The 26,820-nt window shown below is 39.1% G+C and overlaps 1 protein-coding gene across 4 annotated transcripts; it reads left to right on the top strand.

The window, feature by feature from the left end:
* The first annotated feature begins 2,484 nt into the window (after window positions 1-2,484).
* On the top strand, window positions 2,485-26,799 carry LOC308391252 (myosin-binding protein C, fast-type-like). Of its 4 annotated transcripts, none has more exons than XM_080873815.1 (30): window positions 2,485-2,643; window positions 6,064-6,078; window positions 7,913-7,933; window positions 9,132-9,152; window positions 15,825-15,893; window positions 16,001-16,149; window positions 16,250-16,367; window positions 16,479-16,527; window positions 16,718-16,774; window positions 16,887-17,059; window positions 17,240-17,372; window positions 17,907-18,031; window positions 18,171-18,276; window positions 19,909-20,075; window positions 20,421-20,586; window positions 20,699-20,805; window positions 20,902-20,931; window positions 21,037-21,179; window positions 22,409-22,568; window positions 22,705-22,809; window positions 22,895-23,083; window positions 23,195-23,329; window positions 23,447-23,614; window positions 23,774-23,862; window positions 24,142-24,337; window positions 24,444-24,583; window positions 25,481-25,640; window positions 26,035-26,171; window positions 26,259-26,445; window positions 26,640-26,799. In XM_080873815.1, exons 1-30 carry the CDS (start codon window positions 2,622-2,624, stop codon window positions 26,660-26,662), a joined length of 3,360 nt encoding a protein of 1,119 aa, XP_080729941.1. In that variant the 5' UTR covers window positions 2,485-2,621; the 3' UTR covers window positions 26,663-26,799. The 4 variants fall into 4 exon arrangements, with proteins under 4 accessions (XP_080729941.1, XP_080729940.1, XP_080729942.1 ...); XM_080873814.1 differs by having other exon boundaries at window positions 9,129-9,152; XM_080873816.1 differs by lacking the exon at window positions 9,132-9,152.
* The last annotated feature ends 21 nt before the right edge of the window (window positions 26,800-26,820 follow it).

Here is a 26,820-nt window from a genome sequence, read left to right as displayed (position 1 = left end):
ATAAGGGACGCACTTTGTCCCGTGAGAATCAAAAGTAGTCTATAACTTTTAATGGAATTAACGCTTTGTTTGAAAACATAATTCCCAGCCCCTCTCCTGCTTTGTGACCAATGAGCTGACAGCACACTTATGACAATTCAGATTACCGCTCATCTCATTGGTCGAGGAAAGGTCGCTTACGGAGAAAATACCGGAAGACAACAGATGACCACAACAAGAAGCATGGCCAACAGGGAAACAAACGCCGACACGGCGGTGCAAGTCTCGGACGACAGTACACCTAAAGCTGGGCAAACACTGTGCGATTTTTTCAGTCACGTTATTCAGCTCCTGCTCAAACTGCACGATTGACTCGCAGGGGTTAGAAGTTGGTAGGTCACGATGCAGGGTCTCACACTATACGGCCCGATGCTCTGATGCGACCTGAGTGCTCACACTGTGCCTCCATAACATGAAGGTTATAACAGAAAATCTGTCGCTCGCTCTCTCTGTCTTTCACTCACACAGACACACACACCACCACCATCAACTTTGCTAAATTGCTAATGAAAAACATGATCAGGCAGCTGTGATTGAGCAGCAGTGTAAATCCAACTGTTTTCACGGTTGTTGTGGTCGTGATAATTTTGTGATGCCACATCGAAAAGGCTCGGATGAGCTTTCCAAAGTTCTACAAGTTGTGCCTCCATCGCTTGTGTCCAGATCACACGCTGCACAGCCGTGCTGCTCCATCTTTTACACCAACGTTTACGTGTTTGCGCGCGAGCAGTGTGAGCGGCTGTGATGAGACCCTCACGAGCGATTGATGATCGGGAGCTGGTCGTGAGGTGTTAATCACTTCTCGTTACCCCACGTATACTACACGATGCACGATGAAGGCCAAAATCGGTCAAAAATCGGCTCAAAATGGGCCTAAAACCGCACAGTGTGAGCCCAGCATTAGAGCAGCAATGTTTGTTCCCCTCAGAGAAAGGGAAGAATGGGAAAAGGAAAACACCTGGCTGGAAAAAGTTAATATGGGCATGTGCAATGAATATCAGCGCTATGTGGCCAGAAGTGTGATAATATAATTTATTTTGTGTAATAAACAACTGCAAGGATAGATGATTACAACAAATAGATGACTAATACATAAAAGTAATACATAGATGAATAATGATGATGAGTTAAGATGCGTAATCATGGGAACAAGCGGGTTTACAAACAGGAGCAGCTGATTAGCATTAGAAAAGCTGAAATAATATTTCAACTGAAGCCGATTGTACTAAATGCACTAAATGTGCACTGTTACAAGAATATTTTTCTTTCTATTGTTTTCTATTATTTTAAGTTAAGCAGGACAGAGTTCTTTTAAAGAAAGATTTACTTATATTCTCAAAAGTTAAGCATGACAGGCTTCTGTTTAAGAAGGAGACCTGTTTTATGTGTTAATGTTGTCATTTTGAGCTAAAAATAAATGGCTAAATGATCATTTGTTTCACATGTGTTCGTATCACAAAGAATACACATCTACTTAAATCAAATTCAAGTCAAAGGGTTAAAAAAATAATTTCACACACAAAAAAAGAGCTAGAAAATTCACCACACTGGGAAGGGTGAAGACAACTGGGTCGCCCGGCCCTGGCCACGAGGTGTCCCTTATTTATTTTTCAGGGAGTTGGCAACCCTAGGAAAACACCAAACACATGCCACTGCTAATAAAGAAACCACAATTTTTTTATGCTTACTTTATATGCAAATTGTCTTGATTTTATGAAATTAAAGACAAATTGTTTTTCCTTTTTGTTCTATCTTCGTGCTAAGGTAAGTAGCTTCTCTCATATTTAAAGGAAAGTAGCTTCTCTCATATTTAATGATTTTGCACTTTCTCTAATTGTCTGCTAGAAAGCAAATGAAGTATATTTTCTAAATATTCTTACACAATCTTATAAATAGTTGTACTCAGTGTAAAAATTTGCAAATTATTTAGGTTTTACAAGGATGCAAGGCTAGATGATTGCTAACTTGTTAAATTCTGAAAAACTGTAGGCATCTATCAAATATATATAATTTAATGTATGTTAGGTGGGTCAGCCATGTATTACCATATATAGCTACATAGCTTACATCTAAGGGAGTACAGCATATCTAACAAAGTATTAAGTGAGGTAAAATAAACCTAAAGATAATCTTTCAAATGCTTGTTGATCTCAATTTTAATGTGAGCATAAAAGGTGATAAGTGAGAGATTAGTCTGACACTGCAAGGAGCTAGATAAAGTGTCAAAAACTTAATCGCCTAGTACTCGTTTCAGTGTATTCTGTATGTGTCCAGCAAAGTTTCAAAAGCTCAACAGGTTTAGTAAGCCTATTAATCTCGTCATCCTGCAAATGTGACCCTTTTCAACATCACATTATCCTCTTTTGTCTCCACCTTAACAAGGTCTCACTCAGGGTGCGTCTCTTTTTGAACTCCCCAAGGGTGTCATATCTCCAAAACTCTTCGCTCACTGGAGGGCGTGGGTGACTTGAGTGCCAGGAAAGCTTTGAATAACAGAAAGAGAGAGAGGGGAGAAATAAAAAGGAAAAAAGCCCCACAAGCCCTCAGTCTTCCAGCAGCAAACAGAAGACACAGGAATAACCATGCCTGAGCCAGTCCCTGAAGGTATGCAGATACTTTTTGTAACATCATACTTCATTGTAATTAGTTTAGAGAGTTTCATTATACTGAGGTGTGTTGACTTGAAAAATATAAATAACAGTAAATTCACACGAATGTTGTAGAAATTAATGGATAATGTGAATTGTTCCCTATATTTTGTTTTCATTTTTTCAGTGTTAAATATATAATCATTACATAGTGCACTAAAACTGAGAAATTTTATTTTAAAAATAATATATGCATATTTATTTACACTACACATATCCTATAGGTTGTGAAAAACAAACAAGAGTACTATGAAAGATGGTTTTGTAGTATTTTGTGCAGCATGTCTGCTGTTATGGCAGAAAATACAAGCAGATGACCAAACTTAAATGAGGTGAAAGTGGCTTTGGTATTAATGTTATATATATTACAAAGCGATTGATACAAAATATGATGGAAAATAGCCATCATTTTTTATTGATAAATGAAATAATTCACTATTGATACTACGCATTTGTCAAGGATATTCCCATTTCACCTGTCTGCTTTCTTGTTATCTGTCCATAAAGAAGATTTGAGACGGAGTAAATAATGACGTAGCCAGTTGTTATTACATCACTAGACTGAATATCTTTATGACATCAGAGCACAGATTGCTTTCTTGTTGGCTGAACTGGCAAGCTTCCAGCTGCAGCAGCTCCATAAGCAAATACTGCTGGAGCTTTACGTGAGTCCTATATGAAGGTCAGCTTGTGTCACTGTAGCTGACTCACTTCATAGAACATATACACAGTACTTGTTTTCAATGCAGCATTCAGGGTAAAAAACTGTTGTTGCTATTATATATGATAATCTGCATTTTGGATTATGTAATGCCCAATAGGATAGGGATTTGACATCCTTGATTGCATCATGCCTTCTCATATATAATTGCCTGTTGACCTTCACTACTATCTTCCACATTGACCCATTCAGTATCACCTTAAATCAACCGACTAAGCTGATAGCAGGCTCAGGTTGCAGACAGTCTCAGTTGCCCTGATAGATCTCTTGGGATAGCCGAGTTTTGTAGGGCAAGATTGTGCTGACGGGTGTTGAGCCTCCCAAACCCTTTCCCCCAAGGGGTCTCCCGCTGACCACATTGTGATAGTGAAAGTCATAGGCTTTGCTGGAGTTGTTCACACATTATTCTTAATTCGACTGTGTAATATTTGATTCTGTTTCCCAGCATCTGTCCTTGCCCTAATCCTTTTAAAGATCTAATCATGGCCCTTTTATTTTTATCCCAGAAACCTAACCAGGCACTGCTGTTATTCACCATATAGAGCCAAAGTGTTATGAATATGATTCCACTTTGCATACTCTGCCTGCACCACCCACTGCTCTGTCATTCCAAGCCAAACTTAACTGCAAAGCTTCAAATACAAAGATCAGATAACCTGGCACTTTTTCGTTTTTAAGCTGTGCTTGGTGCTTCTAGGAAATATTTGACGGAATATATTTTTTAAATACTTTCTCAACTAATACTCTTGTTGAAAAGAATTTTGGTGACATTTTGTACCTAGCGTGCAACACCACTATTTACCCACAAACTGAATTACCTTTCACATTTCCACATTAGTTCAAAGATTTTCTGTGCTACTTCACTTAACAGCACTCAGATCACACCCTCAACTAACAGCTGAAAATACTCTGCAGTAAGCCCTGACCTTTTCTACTTTCATAGAGTTTCACACACCCTGACGTATCGGGTTTTGCCTAACAGTTTTGGAGTCCCGGCTGAGATAAATCATTATGTAATCTGTCATTTTCACCTAAAGAGTTCCTTCTTGGTCTTCAGGTCTGATGCCCTCTTTAATGTGGCACTGCTCCAGAGCAGTCAGTCAAGTGTGTGACAGTTTTGTAGTCAGTGGTTGGAAGCAATGGTATGATCCACAGTCATAATTCCTTTCATCGCTGTGTCCTGATGAAACACGATGAGCGCAAGCTGAATCAAAACTGCTCTGTGAAGTTTCTCCAATCCCTCTGCGCTGTTTATCTTCAAAAGGGTTCAAAAACCTCAACTTAAAATGATGAAATGATTAATGTCCACTTGGCGAATGAATACATTTGTCTTTAAGTCACTCTTGATGGCAAAATCTGTGATTTCATAATCCATATAATAAAGTACCACCACTAGAAACCACTGTCACTTCCTCACTGAGTGGCAGAGCTTTCATTAACTGCATATATAACACAATAAGCAGCTTAATCGTCAAAATTTAGCAAGCACATGCAGATATTGTGGCATGAGGCAAGAAAGGTTTTTTTTTTTATCTTTCCTGGCAGCAGTGCTGAAGCAAGACATCAGAGAACGTGTTTGACTGCCTGGTGCAGGGAAACGTCCGGGTTATCCATTTATTATCCATAACCATTCACCACAGTCATTTGGACGACTTCTGCATCAGCTGATGGAGGAATCCAAGCAGTGCATTGATCCAAACTGAATTCAAATAGCAGCAGCAGTGACGGGAAAATTCCCTCTGAAAGTAATACAGTGGCATTCCACAGCTAGCTGTTCAATTTCCAGGCCCCAGAAATCAATTCCTTCAAAGTAAGATGTCCGTGAGTATAGTAAGGCTAGCTACTGAAAAAAAATTATCAAGCTGTCTCATTTTTTCCTTTTGTTAGAACAATGTCATATGAGATAATGCAGTTGTAGCATTAAATATAATGTTGTTATGAGGCATGCAGGCATGTATTAGTATTGTATTCTACACATTTAAGATCTTTTAAAAAGAGAAACACAATAAATCATGATTATATTTTCTGTCACAACACCTGTTTTATCCAGAAATTTACAACATGTGGACAGTAAACCACACCAGGTCAAGTTGGAGTGGCTATTCAAGGAAACTTTGTGTAGCTAAGAGAATATGGTATGACTTCAGGGAGGTCATAAGATACCATCCCTGGCCTTTAGCAGCTACTCCAGTGACCCCCAGCAAGACACTGTGGAAGTCGGGTGTATTATAAGCCTCTATTTCCATTGACAAGTTGCTTTTACCATATTTAGGCTTTAACAATCACATTGGATGTGATTGTTAAAGCTACTTTTTAAAAAGTGGCTACTTTGTATGTAAAATGTATCTTCTTACCGTATGCCATATTTAAAATTTACATTCTGGGATTAGTAGCTTCACTAATAAATAAGATACATGGTAAACGTCATCATTTTGTAGAAAGCCATTACCCTCAGACAAACAGGACCTTTAACCATCGTCAGACTAGGTGTTATTAAAGATGCAAAACAGTAAGTCTACTAAAGATATCGTTTTCCCTGAGAGGAAGGATCCTTTGAAAACAGATAAAGGATTCTTAAATGTAACAGATCACAGTACATTTCTATAACTTCTGAATATATTTTTCTAACCCTTTTCCCCTTTTTGTGTTTTTCAGAGAAACCAGCGGTGGGTAAGTAAACTGCTCCACAACTGACCTTTTGCGTGTCTTACATTATCACATGGTGACATGATTATAGCTCTCACATTTTCACTTTTCACTCATATATCATGTCAACTGCATGTATCAGACAGAGGCAGGCTTCAGCTTATAATGGCGTGTAATCAGTGTCCACTGATATTATTTATTCATAAACTTTTTATCAAGCGAGTGAGCATCTTCATTTTATTCCTGCATGCCTACATGCGACTGTGTGGTCTCTATTTTTATCTTATAGTGTTTGAGAATATTTTATGAAATGCATTATGAAATTGTTGTTTAACCAATGTCTTCAAATTATGTAGCCATACAGAAAGAGCTCTGGCAGAAGTGCTTTGGTTTCCACAAGCCATATTTTAGTGTGGCCATGTGTCTCTAATGTTAGTTTTCCTATGGGACTGTCATGGTTTTATTTTTTATTTTTCTATGTCCAACAAACATCCACTAATTGTAGCCCCAGTGGAGGCCGATGAAGAAGAAGAAGAAGGACAATGACTTTCTTTGCTTCTTTTTTTGAGACTTTTGAGGATTTGTGCATTGTTGATAAGTGACACAGAGTGGGTTTGAGTTGAACTGAGTGTTGAAAAATGCATTTTAACTAATCTGTAAAACTAATTACCTGATGAATACAGAACAAATGGTTTTGCTATTGCTAGATAATGAGTTGAGCAATTACTGAGTCAAGAAGACAGGCCTAAAATTCAATCACATCATGAGACAACAGGAAACTGCTGAATGGAATAATGAAATTGTTGTGCCACTCCCATTTAGTGTGTTTGCGTTTTTTAGCTGGCCTATCACATCTCATCACCAGAGCTAACTACAAGCAGACACTTTAATATTACACTGTGATTATGTAAAATCAAGGAAATTACACCATGTTATCTGCACATGAATGCAGTGTATGTCAAAGCAACATGCTTGTTTGTTTATATTCATAACCATTCTAATTAGAAATAATCATCGTCTTTACTCCTTCTTTTGCTTTTCCTTTTCAGAACAACTGTTCTTTTCTTTGTTAATATGAATAGTTTTGGATTGTACAGAAATGAACTGTGTGTGTGAAGCAGACAGGACAAGCTGTCTTTGAGGATTTTAACATAGTTCATTGACTGACTGCAACTGGATGCATTTTCCACATCTGTAGACTCTGAGTTCTCACTGTGACCTTTGGTTTGCATTTCACTGCAGGCATGCACTGTATGAGTTTTTGTGAGTTTTTGGTTTTGTTACATTTGCAGCGTTTCCAAATATAACATTTTCCAGGTCTCAACATTTGTTGTTATTAGTTACTTAACCATTATTCATTTTCCCTCTGCCACATCCTGAAGAAGATGTGGTGGTCTATTAGTGTCAGGGAATAATACACTATAAGGACTAAAGTATATCCATTCATCCAGCCATTCCTTTCCTTCCTTTTATGTAATTCAGGGTCACGACACAAAAGCACATACATTATATAATGAAGTATAAAATCAAGGACCTAGGAAGGACATTTCTTACCTCCTGGATAAACCATGATCAACTGTAAATAGTATTATTGCAAAGTCGGGTCGAGTAGGGTCACCGAGTTCTGAGATTGTGCATGAAAGTTTCCATAGCTCTCAGTAGCTCCCGAGCTCCAAATCTCCTCTGCCATGAACATCAGCATAAAAACTGCGCACCAGGAGCTTCCATGCCCTGTAGGTGTAATGTGTAGGTGCCCCAGTGTCTGTCTAATGTACAAAGACATTCTTTTTCACTGCACCTAGTAACTATTTCTAGTGTATATTGGAACTCCAAGTTAATGTCCCTTCATTTTCCTTAGATGCACCTGCTGAAGATGGAGGTAAGGCAGAATCGTGGGAATGAACTGACATGGAGGCACTAAATTTACCTTGAGTGTTATATTTTAATGTATATGCCTGTGGTATCAATTTAATGTCCTCACATATGAGTTCATATGTGACATAATGTGTGAAAATTACAGTATGTGCATGATTCCTTCAGGTTGCAAGTTTGTAGGTTGGTCTCAGGTGATCCTCGCAACTTTTTGTTGTGTATTCTCGAAATGGGCTAAATCTTCTTTTTTTCACAAAGATTTTTCTTCACAGAACTAAGCGATACGTTACCGACTGTAACATATCTGACTGCTGTGCTGTTATGACATGAATAACAGGATTATTCATTTCACATGTTGTGATAATTTTTCTTACCTGGCTCTTTTTTTAATACACTTTATATACATATACCTTATAGTATATGTTATGTGTGAAATTAAAGTGGACCTACTATGCTTTACTTTTTGCCTCGGTACATGGTCATGGTTTCAAATACCGAGGTCACCATATGTACATGTAAGCAGAGCTCTCTAAACTGCTCTGCTATTAGATCTGTATGATGTCATAGGAAGGAAATACACTGCTCTGGTAGTGAGCACACCAGCTCCCACCTGCTTTTCAAATCTTCTTCTTGCAAGGATGAGTTAAGCATTAGAAAGTTTTCTTAAAGGGAGGAAGGTGTTAAAAAGGGAGGAGCTGCTTCAAACAGAGGGTGACCAATGTGGCTGCACCAAGGCCTAGTTTGAAATGAATGAGGGTTGTTTTGAACCATGAAACATGTGGAGCTACTCTAGAAGAGTTTGAAATAAAGCTGGTAATGAGCACAATAGGTCGACTTTAACCTTAAGCTTTATATGCTAAACATGTGAAACACATGTAGCGAGTAAAACTGCACAGTTTTGTTATTTACATCATTTAAAAGTATGTTTCTGTTTCTATTTTTTTAAAAATTCCATAGTTAATGTGTTTATCTACCTAGCAACTCTGAATGTGTTAATAGGAAAATATTTGAATTTGCATATTCAAGGTGGATTGGATGTTAGCGAATTTTAATGAAAAATGTGACAGTGCATGGTGCTTGTGTTACAGCCATGTTGCTGTGTTGCTTGGTCTCTGTTGCAGCAATAAGTGGTTTTTGTGCAACAATAAGCATTTTTGCTTCATAGCTGCTTTTTTCAGTTTTGTTTGCTTCCTTGTCTGCAGCAGATACAGAAACTGATGGAGATGGTAAGAAAAGAGCAGCATTTTATGTTGATGTGTTTGCTGAAACTATAGTTTTCTAAATCATCTGTTTGAGTGTTAAGATTAATATCAGTGAAATATCGGTATTATGTGCTAGTCAAACTGTCACATAATATATCGTTTAGTGAGCCTGGGTCCAGTTTATTAGATGAAATCATTTGATTACTTCAGTTTGGACAGATTTAATGCTTTTTTTAAATTTTTGGAGGTTATTTGTTTTCCTAGCATTTGCATGTGCCTCATTCTGTCTGTAAACGCAATTCTGATAAAACTATGTAGGGTTGTAGAGTTGGGTCATGTTAACAGTCAACAAATGTTTTTCTTACATCCACCAAGGCCTTCAAAATAAACTTTATGATTTCTGGATGAAAATTGACAAAAAGCCTTATAACTTGGAAAGTACAAATCTTAAAAGTATTGTCGACAAAATATCATGTAAAGATTTCACCTCTGACCTCTCCTTTAACATCAATAGTTTGATCTGAAGATCAGTCATAATTATGCCATACAGAGCTATGCTTTACTTTGACCTCCAACCTCTTCTTTAAGTTCAATTAAGATAAAAAATTTCATAAAATGTATTTTTTTCTTTAAGTTTGTTTAAAATTCTACAGCATAGTTATTATCCAAATATTATGTCATATTTGACCTCTGACCTCATTTTGACATTTCACATCTGCCTTTCTTTCAAGCTGCCTTTAAATGTGCTATATCTTTAAAGAAAGTTAGAAATATACTGTAGTATAATATTTGTTTTTATTCACGTCCAATTATTTACAAATTAATATCTATTAGCCATTATGTGCTCCTCCAAAATATTTATATCAAAATACAATATTCCCCTAAAAGAAAACACTGCCTAGAGAGGGAGCTGCATTGTTGGAGGTTTTGTGGTGCTTTTTATTTTTTCAGTTTTACAACATATATTATTAAAACCAGTTGGTTGCATACAAAACTTCTTTGGATTGAAGTTGTTTGTACACAAGGTTCTTGGTCTGCGATGAGACTGCTGTCTGCCAAGACAAAGTATCACTCACTACAGACCTCATAAAATGTGCATGAAGCTGTTTGACCAAAATTCTGTGGTATGCCACAGAGCTCCTCTTGGGGATTATAAAAAGAGATTCTACTTCTCTCAGTGCTTATCAGCCATAAGTTTTAAAACAATAACCTAATATTGTACAGTTTCCTCCGACCTGTCATGGGATAGACTTAGCAGGACGGATTCAGTTACCTTCAGAGATCCTGAAGGCACTTGAATACCTTGCTCCTGTCAGGTATAGTAGTAAAGTGTGAGGTAGGGTCTTCATAGTTTTGACTTGTTTTCTGGGTTCATCCCACAGATGTTTAATCAAACTGGGAACTATGGAGTTAACACTCAAAACTCCAATGTTTAATTCATGAACAAATTTGAACGTTCTGCTGTATGCAATGTTTGCCTGAAGGTTTGCCACTTCTGTCAGGTAATAACATTACCATAACTTGTTCTACTTTGTCTGCAACAATGTCGATTGACGGGATATGTGATACGAGTCAAACATGTACACGAATGACACATTTTCTCATCAGAACATTGCCCAGAGCGTCACACTATCGCCACGGGCTTAGCTATTTCCCATGGTGCAGGATTCTAACTTGTCTTCCCGAGAGAAACCCAGACAAACAGATGGTTGCTCGTGGTTTTTTCTGTTTTTCACACACTTTTCACTTTGACTCACTTATTAGGTTTAGGCACTAAATGCCACATATTTATCTTTAGGTAACTATTTGGTTAAGGTTAGGAAAAGTTTAAATTCACCCCATCACACTAGATGGGAGTGACAGGCACAAATATTTGTGCATCATCCATCACCTTAAAGGGCACGTTGTGTCTAACTGCATGGTCCAACCTTCACTCTGTAAGTGAACCTTGGGTGCTAGAAGGTTGTCCTTCTCCTGAAGTCATTGGTTACACTTTGTTTGGCAACCCACGACTGGATCCCAGAATGCTGTCATATTGGATATGTTGAAACCCAGTCAGCTTGGCTCCTTTTTATTTTCTCTTTTCTTCTCTGCCAGCAGTATGTCATCCTGATATGTCAGATCATTTGGTGCCTAACTTTTTCTCCCAGTGTTTTTAAAGATGGCTTGTCTGTGTATCTATCTCAGTAGCAGCTTCAGAAAGAGAAAACACTGTAGGCATCCTAGTGTGTGACAGCGTTCTTATGTCATTCATCCATTTCTGTCCCCTACTGGTGGTATCCACTGATGCTACCAGACAACTCACAGACAAATTATTTTGTTTATGTTCTTTCAGCAATTTAGAATTTGTTTCTCCATGTGAAAATTATTGTCTCTCCATCTGTGACCTATGATACCAACCCTCTTGTGCTTCTGTCCCTCAGGCAATTTAAACAATGAGAGTGGAAACACAGCTGTGGTTCGTGTGCGGCACTCATTGGGGCACAATAGCAGCTGTTGCTGTTAACGTGCCAAGTGTCATCTGATGTTATGACACTTTTTATGGTTGCTTCTCAAATTTAACATCATGCTGTATTAGGAAACTGCAAGGAGAGGTCAGGTAGTGAGGTCATCCAAGACATTATCAAACGCAGTTCCTCCAGAGAGCATGTGATCTGCATATAGGCTCATGTGTTGTCAGCTCAAAGGATCTGAGATGTTTGACTAACTAAACTTCGTTAAAGTGTCATAAAGGCTAAATCTAAAAGTGTTGCTACAGCGCTGCAGCTCAGGTTTTACAAGAAAAATTTAAGAGCTCTTGATACAAAGCTGTCCCCATCTGCCTTAGTGATGCCAGAGTGATCAGTTGAACGTCTGCTCTATTTTGACTAACTAGATCAGGGGTGTCAAACTCAAATACACAGTGGGCCAAAATTCAAAACTGGAACAAAGTCGCGGGCTAACGCTAATATTTATTGAAAAACAAAATCTTCCTCCAGGTATAAGAATGAATCTTTTCTTATGGACTCAAACAAGTTTTGCTGAAAAACTGAATATGGAACAAGCAAAGCTTAATACTAAACGATATATATATTAGCTGTATAATACCAGTAGGCCAGCTCTAATAGTAATTTGGTATGGCTTCGCGGGCCAGAGTTTGACACCTATGAACTAGATGGAGATTGCATGGAATGGTTCTGGAAGGGTGAAGGCCCCAGGGAGCTGAAGGTTGCTAATTCCTTGGTGTACTTTTTCAGACGTGTGCAAAATGTCCAAGACTTGCTGTGCTTAACAGGGAAACACAGCACTTATAAGGGTTTTCCTTTTCCAATTTGAACATCTATGTGTTCTTAGTATGAGGTAAGGTGCAGCATTAGTGGCAACTGAGAAATGTAAACTCTTTCCTGCGGTGTATGTTGTCATATGTTAGGAATATGTTTGGAGTTAAGACTGGCAGACTGGACCTTGGGAGCGATGCCAGTATTACCAGGACGATTGCCAAAGTGTTTCTTTTTTGGACTGTTGGAAATACACAGATGATGGACGTGGAGGTATGCAAAGGAAAGATGAGAAGTCACAGACTCTATCAAACGTGTCAAGACTGTTTTGTGTCCTCACAACAAGGCAGCCATGTAGGGAAGGCTGGTTGCTGTGCTGAATCATACCAGAAAGTAGTGGCCTGCCAAGCAAAAAGTGGGCTAGAGAGTCAATATGAGGTCATGAATAATAAATTGGGCACCTCTATAAATTTCCTGTCAAATGTGGCCAGCGGTGGATGTATGACCACAGCTTTTTCCTTTCCTACCATTCATAAGTGTGCATCTCCTCTGATGTCATGAATGCCCATCGCTGAATGTGGAACTCAGCAAGCTACTCCTGCTGTGACAACATTTGCCTAGAGGGAGGAAAGGTACATTGTACTGCAGATGATCCAGACACAGCTCAGCATGGCACATATATAAGAGAAGAAAGGGTAAGCTTAGTGGTAGAGTGTGAGTGGGAAAAACTGGAGCATGAAACAAAGACAAAAAAACCTTGAACATGTGCAAAACCTTCAAAGGGAAACATAAGAACCACTGATCTTAAGCTGTCGGCCATATTTCACCCCAACACTGGGAGTACAGTTTCTCATCATCACCATCGTCCACCACGAATCCACCAAGCCACACCATTCTGGTTAGCAATACAGACAAACGCAGCCAGGATGAAGATAGAAACAGAGGGAATCTGAAGAAATGTACCAAAATCAGCCTAATGTAGAAGCTATGATGTCTATATCAAATTCTAGACTAATTTATCTTAATAATTCAACATAATGTCACTAAAAAATATATTTTTCATCCTCATTAAGTCAGATCTGAGAAGTCTTTTTTTTTTTTCAAAGATCAATGTTATTAATACATCAGGCTGAACAACATCATTGACTCAACACTGTGGCATATGGCTGAGTTTGTGCACTGATTTAGTCATGCAGTAATTACTCAGGGCATTTAAATTTAATTTCAAAGAATCATCAGGGGGGTCAAATATCTTTTGTATACAGTCCACATTTTAAATATAGATTTATAGATTTTTAAAATATTTTCAGGTCTGCCGTTTCTTTGATCCCCTGTCCTGGCTACAGAAAGTTTATTCCACTCCTCTGAGTTGAGTTTGCCTTTAATGTATCTCTTAAGAGTCAATTTCTGTGTGGGAAGTGCTTATCATACCAAGGCTGTTTAAAGCCATGCTCACAGGGGTATAATGTGTGGGGGGATTATCATCACTTGGCCAACTGCAGTTTGTTTCGGGGCTCTCATACTAGTAATGGATGTCTGCAAAAAAGTTACTGCCAATTAAAAAAAAAGTATTGGAATCCAACATTCCCTTGGCTGAATTTATTGCAACAAAATTTATACTAAGTTTATACTACGTATTAGATTTATAACTTATAAGAACAGGATATAAAAATAGATTTTTAAGTTAAATCTAAATCACACCTCAATGATTTATTTGGTGAAGTATGTGAGATTAATGTTGTCGTTTGATTCTATTTAAAAGCAGTATATAAATTATAAATTCAAGTTCTTTTAATTTTTGCATTCAACATTTATTCACATTTAACCAAGCGCATTTGATCAACAACACCTGGTTGCTACTTACCATCTTAATTCCCATAGAAGCACTAAGGTGGCGCTTAACAAATTGCTTCTGCTTTTTAACTTACTTTTTACAAAAAAGTAAGTTAAAATGCCTTTTTAAATTATTATTTATTTAATTAACAAATTGTGGGACACTATAATATGTCATTAGTTGTATTTAAATAATTTAAGAACCTGATATGGACTGTGTTATTTATAATTATTATTATATAATAATGTCCTAATAGATAAAACCTTAGCATGTGCTTTCTGTGCCACTTGACTGGACATCACTTCTTCTCAGTTGACCGCTGTAACCCACACCTGGATTCTGATCTACCTTTTTTCCCATAAACACTTGAGCTTTTTTTTTTTTTTTTTTTTTGTAAATACTAAGCAGTTTGAATGTGAATTAAACTCAGTGCTGGCTTGGGATTTTTGTGTAATATTTGTGGGGGGGGAGGGGGGGTGTTGTTATTCAGGCAGCATGGGGTGTTCTGTTGTTGCTCTGTGTGGGGTAAAGTATCTGATTTGATTGCAGCCTTGGAAATCAGTCCAGCTGAAGTAATCAAGATAATTTCAAATATTAGATTCGATGTTTGATGATTAAACTGATTATTTGAAGCTCAGATCATGACTACTGAGATCATGATCTTATCATTATGAGAGAATCGTTGCATTTTACTGTGTGTTGTTTCGATGCAATGACTCTAAAATAATCATTGTGTAACTGTTGTTTACTTACCTTGAGTTTATACAGACTTATGGTACAGTATAACTTAGAAGTGTTATACTTTCAAATGTGAAAGTGGGATAATTGTTTTTTGTAGCAGACCCTGCACTGGAGGGAGAATGAGGACGATGTGAAAGCACAGTGCAGGACTGTGACAATGCAATGCGTGAAAACGTGATGAAATTCAGATGTGTGCCAGCTATGTGTTGGTCATGCTCAAAGAGGAGATTGTATTCCTGAGTAGCTTCTCATGGCTTCCAAGCCAAGTCTTGGCTGTGATTGTTTAGTAAACTGAATTTATTAGGCACATTTATTTTCCCTGTCAGAAAACAAAGCAGAGAGCTGCACTGTAGAGTAGGACGCAACAAAAGAACCTAATGCCAATTACAAGTGTGCATTGTTTATAGAGTAGCACCTTGAATGCCAAATCTTGGATGATGGTAGAAAAAAGCTGATGCATAAAGGACACCAGGTGCATTTGTTAATAGTTTCAGATTTTTATATAGTGATTGTGTATTTCTGTACGTTTTGCTTGCCTGAACAAGCAGGACACTTCATCTGCTGTTACTGAGCTTGCTCTATCAGCAAGCAAGTGTCCAAAAAGTGCCCCCATCGTGCATGGAAGTATCATTGTTCAGAAACAATGTGACTTATACTGTATGTGTTTTATATGTACTTTAGATCCTCCGTATAAGCAAAGATATATCCAAACCATTCACCGTGTCTCTTGCATTTTGGCATTTTGAACATTATTTTTTGTTGTATGTTATTTTGCAGCACATGTCTTAAATGAATCTATAAAAATGGGCTCCAGATTTTAATGATTTACTGATTTAACAAATCTTTTTTACTCCTTCTTTTCAGAGCCTCAGTCTACTGAGCTCACTGGGCTCTTTGTGGAGAAACCGCCGGATAATGTAGTCGCTGTCGCAGGTTAGATACACAAATGAATGCTTGTGTTATTGCTGTCTCCAGTAATCCGTAATATGCAATCTGAGTATATAATGTCATGTGAATTAACTGTTGCTTGTGAATGGCAGGAACGGATGTCACTTTCATAGCCAAGGTCGACTCCACCAACCTGACAAGAAAACCCACCATGAAATGGTTGAAGGGCAAGTGGCTGGACCTTGGCAGCAAGGCTGGAAAACATTTGCAGTTCAAAGAAACTTACGACAGAAATACTAAAGTGTGTGTCAAAGAGAGACATAGATATTTTTTTTGTACCGTGTTGGCCGATCCTCTTCCTTCAGAAATAGCTAAGAACTAATGAATATTTTCTCCCTAAGATCTATACTTATGAAATGAAGGTCATCAAAGTGGTCCCTGGAGACGCTGGTGGTTACAGGTGTGAAGTGACTTCAAAAGACAAATGTGACAGCTCCACCTTTGAGATCTCTGTTGAGGGTGAGTGAAAACAGACTCGCGCCTGCTAAGGCTGCCACGGATTCTATACATACTGATGTTTTGATCTGATCCAGGAATAATGTGCGTTCTCTGCAACTTCTCTTATTACAGCTGCACATCAGGACGAGCAGGCAGATATTTTGTCTGCCTTCAAGAGAGCGTAAGTGCTCTGGGGTTTGTGTTTCATCGTGTGGAAAATGCATGCATAGACTTTTTAAAATGTTTTTTTCTGTGTATATATGTGTGAACATGTCTCACAGCACATTGGTTTGACAGTATAGTACACTTAATGTTGTGCCATGGCAAAATGCATTATGTGTGTTACAGTTAGTCTGATTCTGTACATGCAGTGACGCTGGAGAGGATGAGGGAGATCTGGATTTCAGCGCTCTGCTCAAAGCTGCTAAGTGAGAATCTTGACATTGTTTTGTTTATCGAGGAGACAGTATGATTTCCTCATTGTATTTTGTGCTTCTTCTGCCCTACCTGTTAAGAAACCCCCTTTTATTTCTCTGCCAGGAAGAAGAAGAAACCTGAAAAAGTAGAACCAGAGATAGATGTGTGGGAACTGCTTAAGAGTGCCCACCCAAGCGAGTATGAGAAAATCGCCTTTGAGTATGGCATCACTGACCTGAGGGGCATGCTGAAGCGTCTGAAAAAAATGAAGGCCGAGCCTGTTATACATAGCGAGGGTAAGTCGGGTCAATTAACGGAAGGGAGGGGAAGAAGTGGAGGAGTATTGCAAATATGATTGAGAGGAAAAGGATAGAAAGAAGAAGGCAAGAGGATGGGCACTATGAGGCTGAGCGGGTATGACATACGTGAGTTAATGAGTTAATTTAAGGTTTTTCTCTGTGTGTTTTCAACTACAGCTTTCCTGAAGAAGCTTGAATCTTGCTACTCAGTGGAAAAGGGCAAGAAAATTACCCTGAGGTGTGAAGTGGTGGATCCCAATGTTCAGGTCAAATGGCTGAAGAATGGTCAGGAGATCAAACCCTCAGCCAAGTATGATTAAAAGCATAAACACACACACACACACACACCAGTTATCCACACGCATCTTTTTGTGTGCTTTGTACAGGGTACGGCTTAATTAAACAGTAGTGTGTCATATCATCAGATCATCAAGCTTAGATTGACTTGGTGGGCAGTGCTTAAAAATATCAAGCTAAAATTATCTGTGCGACACAGTCAGAAACGATGCTGCCATCAACATGTTTTATTTTTAGGCAGTCATAAGAGGCCTCCCAGTGGGTTAAAGCAAGTCATACTGCCAAGACATCATATGCCCCAAATCCAGAAACTCAAGCAGGACAAAGATCTCTGTTTCCTTAAATGTCCCAATGTGGGAAAAATACTGTATCCTGGCAGAAAACTGTAATATATGTGTTGGCTTTGCTAGACAAAATATGTACCACTGCAACTGTCATAAGATTGATTCAAATCCACATTTTAAAACGGAAGGATCTGATACTATACAGTAGTGGAAATACTTTCAGAGGTGCTTTCTTTTTGATGAAAAAACACTGTCTTTTTAAGGTATATCATGGAGGTGAGCGGCAATGTCAGAACACTCACCATAAATAAGGCAACCCTGGCAGACGATGCTGCATATGAGTGCGTGGTTGGGGAAGACAAGTGTTTCACAGAGGTGTTTGTCAAAGGTGCACTTTCTCTTCTGCTTGTTTGGTAACAGTAGCGATCTGAGAATACAGTAAAGCAGCACGTCTTGTCCCAAAGCATGAAAAGTGAAGTTTCAGTGCTTGGTTCATGAATTGTAAAATCTTCCTCTGTTGTGTTCAGAGCCCCCTGTGACTATCACCAAGCTGATGGATGACTATCACGTGGTTGTGGGAGAAAGAGTGGAGTTTGAGATAGAGGTGTCGGAAGAGGGTGCCCACGTGATGTGGTGAGTGAAATTCACATTATCAGCAATAAAGATTCAGGTTATGTACATATGCTGAAAGTTTTTTAACTTGTTCTTTTTACAAAAGCATTTAAAGCAGGGGTGGGCAACTCCAGGCCTCGAGGGCCGGTGTCCCTGCCGGTTTTAGATGTGTCCTTGAACCAACACAGCTGATTTAAATGGCTAAACTAGCTCCTGCAGTTCTCCAGAGGCCTGGTAATGAACTAATCATGTGATTCAGGTGTGTTGACCCAAGGTGAGATCTAAAACCTGCAGGACACCGGCCCTCGGGGCCTGGAATTGCCCACCCCTGATTTAAAGTCACATGTAGAAAACAATAGTTTTCACAGGACTCCATAAAGTTCTCCAAAAAACGTAAGAACACCATTACCGCGTGCATAAGAGGACAATACACTTGATTAGTTATCAATTAGTCATCAATCAGCAAGTGTGAGCGCTATAAAAGAAAAGATTTGGCAGTTTGGTGATCTGAAGCATTCAGATGTACATTAACACAATGTCACAATCTTCCCAGGAGCAAATGTCTCAGCAAAGTCGCCCCAAAGTTAGTCCATGCAATACTCAAACCTGCAAAAGATGAATCTACAGGCCTCTTTTAGCACCTAAAATGATAAGATTAATGAGAATAAGATTAGAGTAAGATTGAACAAGTGTGGCTTGTTTGGAAGGGTTGCCAGGGGAAAGCCTCTAAAAACAACATGGCAGCACAGCTTAAGTGTAAAAAGTTGCATCTGAATCAGCTACAAGACTTCTGGAACAATGTACACTGTACAAAGGCCAAATTGTAGATGTTTTGCTATAATACACGGGGCCGTGTGTGGCAAAAACTAAACACAGCATATCAGCACAAACACCTCAAACCAACTCTCAAGCACGGTAGTGGAGGGTTAATGATCTGGCTGACCATGAACTCATCTGTATATTAAAGTATTCCTAAGTCAAATGTGAGGTGACTTAGCCCAAATTTGGTCATGCAGCAGGACAATGATTCTAAGAACAGCAGGAAGTGTTGTAATGACTCGGTCAAAGTTCAGACTTCAACCTAAAATGCTGCGCTGGAACCATAAGAGAAACGTGACCTTCTCATCTTCATATCAGATGAAACTATATTGTAGGAAATCTTGGTTCTGGTCAAAATGTGTGGAGGCTATTTGATCTGCTTGATTCAGGAGATTTTGTCACAAATTCAACCAAATGTGTAGATTTTGATATGGAAGTTAGATGGCTTTGAACATCGTCAGTCAACAAAAGCATTTCAAGCTCAAATTCTGAAGTTTATTTCAGTTTGTTTCACTGGAGTTTTTATTTTTGAGATAATTTTGATACAGCGTCGCTAAATTTAATATTGTGTCTTCTTATTTAAAGGTGCATTTTGAAAAACCTAATAAAAAGCACAAAGAGCAAATGAATGAAATTAATTATATTTTTAAAAACGTGGTATACACAGCTAGATTTATATTATCTTGTAAAATCTTGATTAATCTAAAATCATACATTTCCAAAGTCATTTTGCAGTGTGACTTGTAAAGTTAGAGCTGGTTTCACCTTACAGTTTGTTTTTAGAGAGTTTTAGTGACAACTTTTAAAAAATATCTGTTTTATATTAATTTCCAGGTTTTTTGAAGACCAAGAGATTCACAAAGACAAAGATTCAAAATATCGCTTTAAGAAGGATGGAAAGAAGCACACACTTATCATTCATGAAGCTACACTGGATGACATCGGAATGTACCACGCTTGGACAAATGGGGGTCATACCAAAGGAGAACTGGAGGTGGAAGGTACCACATGAAATCATAATAATCTCACGTCTTTATTTTAGTTTTGAGTGAGAGTAAAACATAAACTTTTAGAAAAGCCAAGCTAATAATGATAATATTTTTAGAGCATTCACACATGTGTATCAAAAGGTAATATATATACAGTAGCCAAGGGTTTCTCTCATTTAAACGTTCACTGCAGAAGACTGCTGGCCCAAGGGCTCAGCACCTCTCTTTAAAAACAAAGTAACAACTCATGGCAGTGGGTGTCAAGATGAGTGGATCAGTGGGTGTCCTTATTTCCTCTCCTGCTACACTTACACAGTCTGTCTCCTGCCTGATCTATGCTTTTGTGGCCTTCCTCAGAAAAGGAACTGGAGGTGTTGCAGGACATCGCTGATCTGACAGTCAGGGCAACAGATCAGGCTATGTTCAAGTGTGAAGTGTCTGACGACAAGGTCACAGGAAAGTGGTACAAAGATGGCGTGGAGGTCTTGCCAAGCGAGCGCATCAAAATGACCCACATTGGAAGGTGAAAAGACGATACCAAACGGTTTTGCCTTCATGTGAACAAAGTTGGGGGGTTTTATTGACACAGATGTTTCCATAAAACTACATGATATCTTTTGCACTGCTTGTCTCAGGTTTCACCGACTGGTCATTGATAATGTGAAGCCAGAGGATGCTGGAGACTACACATTTGTACCTGATGGATATGCCCTGTCACTTTCTGCCAAACTGAACTTCTTGGGTGAGAAAGACCGAACAATTACAAAGGTCCTGCTGTGGAAAAATTAGTCACCAGCAGCCTGGATAATACTGTCACCTCTTTTCTCTTTCATAACAGAAATTAAGATCGACTATGTGCCTAGGCAAGGTAGGTACCTGTAATTTACATCTTAATTAAACATCCTGTTTATAGTTCAAACCCAAGACAGCCTACTTGATTGATGACTCTCTTTGAATGCTGTATTTTAACCAGAACCTCCAAAAATCCACCTGGACACCACTGGAAACATGGTCTCCCAAAACACTATCATCGTGGTAGCTGGGAACAAGCTTCGTCTGGATGTGGAGATCACTGGCGAGCCAGCTCCAACTGTTGTCTGGTCCAAAGGAGATAATGTAAGGGCTCCAAAAAATAGCTGCAGTTAACTAAAACTAAACTAGATATATGGACATATAGATTTAGCAAACTTAAAAATGAGATAAAATTGTAAAGGAAATATTCTTAGTTCACTAGCTGGGCCTCATTTTCAGTTTGTCAGCATTTAGGTAGGTAAAGGTGAATGGCTTGGACATGAATTGAGCTGTGGTTTTGGGAAAGCCTCAAAAGGGACTGACAGCGGCTCCTGGGCCTTGCAAGTCCCCATGTACTAAATAGAAGTGAAGAAGTTAAAGAATTGAAAAGGTGAGAGAGGGTGGGGCACGTAAACGAGACGAACAGCTTGAAGAAGGCGTGGTTCTGCTCCTAATAACTAATTGCATAACTTGACAACTTAAATAATAGGACATGTGTGGAAATGAAAACTTTTTAGAATATAATTTAATGATAACATGTGGAGTTATGAGCAGACCTTAGGTGCCATCAGTGTCATACTAAGACAGCTCCCTTCTTCTTATTTTACACTCAACCTAAGTTCAGTCCAAGTGGTCCATTCATGCCCTTCTGGTTTGCACAAGTGCCACCAGCTAACACTCGTTTTAGTTCATGTGCCACCATTTCATCACTAGCAGACTGAAGTGGCAGAACAAGTGGACAGTAAAAAGTGAATAAAAAAGATAAATCTCCCTGCAGTATAAACAATACATTCTTGTAATGGTCACACTTTATGAACTATCCATCCACAAAAAAGATGATGAAAAGTCTGAGATGTCTTCAGAAAAAGAAGTGCAGCTTCATAAATGCGCCATGCCTCAGTTTTTTCCTGCTCTGTCTTCTGTCTTATTACAAAGAAACACTACTGCTGTAACTTTATGAAAAGCACTGGCACAGCTCTTTGGCTTAACCGCCTCACTTCAGTGTGGTACTGCAGGCCCTGAGTAATGTCTTTGGCTGTAAAACAGAGGATGATTCAGACCTCTGGCTTGGATAAAATTAACAGTTCACAGACAGCCCCTTCCCATGATGTGATCCACTCTTAAAGACTTGCAACACAATATTTCCTCGTGCAAAAAACAATGAACAGTCAGAAGATTCTGCCTTCAGCTGGTTTAGATATGTGAGTGGGTTTATTCTGGCCCCGAAGCCTTATGTTTGATACCCCTACTCTAATCTCTATTAGCCCAACTTTAAGTTACAAGTAAACCCTAATTGTTAGGCATGTTTTAACTGCTTTAATATCGTGTGTTAGCCAATCACAGACACTGAAGGACGTGTAAGGGTGGAGTCCAGGAAAGACCTCAGCTGCTTTGTCATAGAGGGGGCGGAGAGAGACGATGAGGGCAACTACTCCATCACTGTCGCCAACCCTGCCGGAGAGGACAAGGCTGTGCTGTTTCTGAAGATTGTGGGTAAGTGAAGGTTTTACAGGATAACATCAGCTGGTTTCCCCTCATAGTGGGCAGCAGAAAAGGGATGTTTTTTTGCAAATACCAGTTTGACCTGTCTTCTCTGTTGTATTTAAATAAACTGCAATCTTTTTATCAGATGTGCCCGACCCCCCTGAGAATATCAAGTGCACAGGAGTGGGAGAGGACTGCGCCTCCATTATTTGGGACCCTCCTAAATTTGATGGCGGTGCACCAGTTAAAGGTGGAACATGCATTATATTAATTTGTTTAAGGAAAACAAAATTATTATTCAACCTGTTCATGTAACTGCATTATTACTCCACCAGGTTATCTCATGGAGAGGAAGAAGAAAGGCTCTTCCAGATGGACAAAGCTCAACTTTGACGTGTACGAATCAACCACATACGAGGCTAAGAGGATGATTGAAGGTGTTCTGTATGAGATGAGGGTGTTCGCTGTCAACAGCATTGGCATGTCTCAGCCAAGTCTCAGCTCCAAACCGTTCATGCCTATTGGTACGTTTCACAGTCGTCCTTACGTCCTCTTTCTCAGTAACTCCCTGTCCCTCCTTTGCTCAGTGAAGCCAGTCACTGATTCTCTTGAGTCTCCTTTCCTGTCATCCTCAGCCCCAACAAGCGAGCCAACGCGTCTGACAGTCCACGATGTGACAGACAGCACTTGCAGCTTGAAGTGGCTCGCCCCAGAGAAGATTGGAGCTGGGGGCCTCGACGGCTACATTATTGAATACTGCAAGGAAGGAGGTGATAATGCCGTATATTTACGTGTAATAAATGAAAACAGCTGAATGAATGAAAAAAAGAAAGAGACACAGATCACACTTAGTTTAATTTAATACATGAAGTTTTCTTTTAACGTAGACACTGAGTGGGTGGTGGCAAACCAGGAGCTGTGCGAGAGACAGGGATTTGTGGTGCGCGGCCTCCCGGTGGGAGAGAAGATCAACTTTAGGGTGGTGGCAGTAAACATTGCCGGGCGCAGTCCTCCTGCTATAATGTCACAGCCCGTCACCATCCGTGAGATCGTCGGTGAGTGAGTCAGATTCACAGCCAAATAAAGTGAGCAAGTATAAATGTAAATAGCACATTTGGGTGTAGCATAGTTTTTCTTTGTGTTGACCACAGAGACTCATACTCATACTCATGTTATGATAAGAAGTTTAAACAGGATGTCTGTTTCTTCTTCAGAACATCCAAAGATCCGCCTTCCTCGTGACCTGAGAACAAAGTACATCAGGAAAGTGGGAGAGAAGATCAACCTGACTATCCCCTTCCAGGTTAGAAAGGATGAGTTTCTGTGCACTAATCAGTATAACAATCAGTAACAGTGATATCTTAGTGAGAACCAAATTTAGTTTTTTTCTTATGTTCTAAAAAGCATTAGAATAATAAATTAGGAGCTTACTTTATAAAACAAAACCTAGTTTTTTAGTTTGTTTGTTTTTTTGTTTTGTGCATCGTTTTAATAATTTGAGTATTGAAAGTATGAAGAAAAAAAAACAACCTGAAGCTACATTTTTTAAGTCATAAAACTTGATTATGTTTTTGCACCACAGGGCAAGCCACGCCCCGTCGCAAACTGGTTCAAGGATGGCAAACCGCTTGACGAGAAGATGGTCAACGTGCGTAACTCAAACGTGGACAGCATTCTGTTCATTCGCTCAGCAGAGAGAGAGCACTCTGGAACATATGAGCTGGTTCTGAAGATTGAGAACATGGAGGACAGGGCCAGCATTAACATCAGGATTGTTGGTATGACTCCCAGGACTCTAGACGACTTAGCCCAACGGCACACGAAATGATGCAATATTCATCAGAGTTTAGAAGCTTACACTAATAAAAGTTTAACCCCAAACAGACAAGCCTGGGCCACCTTTGAATGTGAAGGTGACTGACGTCTGGGGCTTCAATGCAGCACTTGAGTGGGACCCCCCCAAGGATGATGGCAACTGTGATATTTCTGGATACACTATCCAGAAGGCAGACATGAAGACCAAGGTGAGAAAGGGAAATGGGGGTGTTTTCAGTCTTCGTCAGCGCCACAGTCACCTGCCAAGATGTCCAGCGAGGACCTGTATACTACGCAGGACGTTATCTCTCTGAATCATCGCTCATGACTCACTTTACCTGCAGGGACACTGCTTTCTTACTTTATTCACGTTTTTATTTAACTTTGTTGTATCTACTGTGGTTTCAGATTAGTTTCTTTTGGCATGGTCTATTCTATTTTATTGTGCTACATATCATTCTGCTTATTTAAGCTATTTGTTATATACTGTTTAACTTAATTTTTAACTTTTGCAATCAAGGATTATTCCTAACTCCAAGTTAAAATAAAACCTTTTAACAAATGCGGCCTTTCTTTTGTTCTCCACATAGACCGTTTTATCGGCATGCTGCCAAAGCCTGCTCAAGCGTGATTGGTCAACAGAACGTGATATACAAGCAAACCAGAAATCTTGGCCCCTGCCTACAGATTATGCAGACATCTGTTTATATAAACAGTTTATAGCTTAGTGGATTTATGAAGAGCTGCAGGTCTTGCGAGTCTGTTTGACCAACCTGCTTCATGCATTCAAAGCAGAGAGATCACAGCTGACAGGATGAAGTGTGTGCTTTGGCTGCATTCGCACAAAAGCATATTTATTTATGCTTTATGGAGAATTACAGAATAACATGCTATTTATCTGATTCACTGATTTGTTCTGGCCAATCCTGCTTACTCTTGTCGTCTTTGCATCAGAGAAGGAGCCAAATCTGAATCTTGGGTTTGCTAACATTAGCTACCAAATGCTGCTTCTTTTACCTTTAGCAACACTTGGTTTGTTCTCCATGCTAGATTTGTGGGGGATTTTGTGGTTTAATATAATATTATCACTTCTTTTCTCTTTCTAGGAATGGTTCACTGTTTATGAGCACAATAGACGAACAAACTGCACAGTTTCGGATCTGGTCATGGGCAACGAATACATGTTCCGCATCTACAGCGAAAATCTCTGTGGCCTGAGCGAGGAGCCGCGCATGAGCAAGAACACGGCTGTGATTGGCAAAACAGGTATGACAGTGTTTCCAATATTTACATGCAGTTGAACACATATTTAGGCCTAAAATGCTGATTTTAAGTCATCTAAATACATCTGAGTTAGCCAAGTTATAAGTACAGTGTAAGCCATTTATTCCAGTGGTGTTTGGTCTTTAGTTCATTGGTGTATATTCAGTTTATACCAACCATATTATCCTTAATGATTTTCTATTTAATAAATAAGTAAACTTTTGATTTCATATACTCATGCTGCATATAATTCAAAGAAGTACTTTATATTTTTAGTGGCAAAGTTGTATTTTTGTTGTTCTTTTTAAACATGTGAGCTGCATGTTTAAGTTCATACAGTTCATTTCTGATTTTTGCAACCTTTTTTCCCTGATTTACTTCCCACCCTCTTCTGAAGGCTTGGAACTCAAATCAAAGCCCTACAAGGAGAAAGACATGTGCTGCTCTCCCAAGTTTACTCAGCCGCTGGTGGATAGAAGTGTTGTGGCTGGTTACAGCACTGCTATCAGCTGTGCTGTCAAAGGCTTTCCTAAGGTAAAAGCACATGTTAAAAATTGAGTCCACTAATTAGCCAAGAAGTTTTAGCTTTAGCTTTCTTAACTCAGCTTGTTCAAATCTTAGCCTAAGATTGTCTGGATGAAGAACAAGATGATTATTGGGGAGGATCCCAAGTACTTGATGCAGAACAATCAAGGAGTTCTGACCCTCAACATTCGAAAGCCCAGCACCTTCGATGGAGGGAAATACTCTTGCATGGCTGTCAATGAACTGGGCAAGGATGAAGTGGAGTGCACACTTGATGTCCGAGGTAAGAACACTGGGCAACCGTCTGAGCGGGTAGAGGAGGACAGATGAAGGAACAGGAGGAACTTTGGTTATTTTAGGACAGGATGAGTCTTGATGGTTCTGCTAAACACTTTACAACAAAACAATGATTGCCATCACACTTGGACTCCAATCTAACAAAAGCTGACAACCACTATCTCTCTTGTTCTTTCACAGTTTACAAAGAGCCAGAGAAGTGAGAAACTGGACAGCAACGAATATGAAATTCAAATTATGAGCCAAACAGTGAATGTAAGCAGTGGACGTCACAATGAGGAGAGCACACTGTCAAGATTGAATCAAATAAAATATAGTGATCCTTGCTGTAAAAGTTGTTTATTCTGATTACATTTTATGT

This window comes from Rhamphochromis sp. 'chilingali' (assembly GCF_963969265.1).
Source record: "Rhamphochromis sp. 'chilingali' genome assembly, chromosome: 22".
NCBI classification, from domain to species: Eukaryota; Metazoa; Chordata; class Actinopteri; order Cichliformes; family Cichlidae; genus Rhamphochromis; species Rhamphochromis sp. 'chilingali'.
Note: the sequence above shows the minus strand (reverse complement) of the source record. Positions and strands in the feature narration are given on the sequence as shown.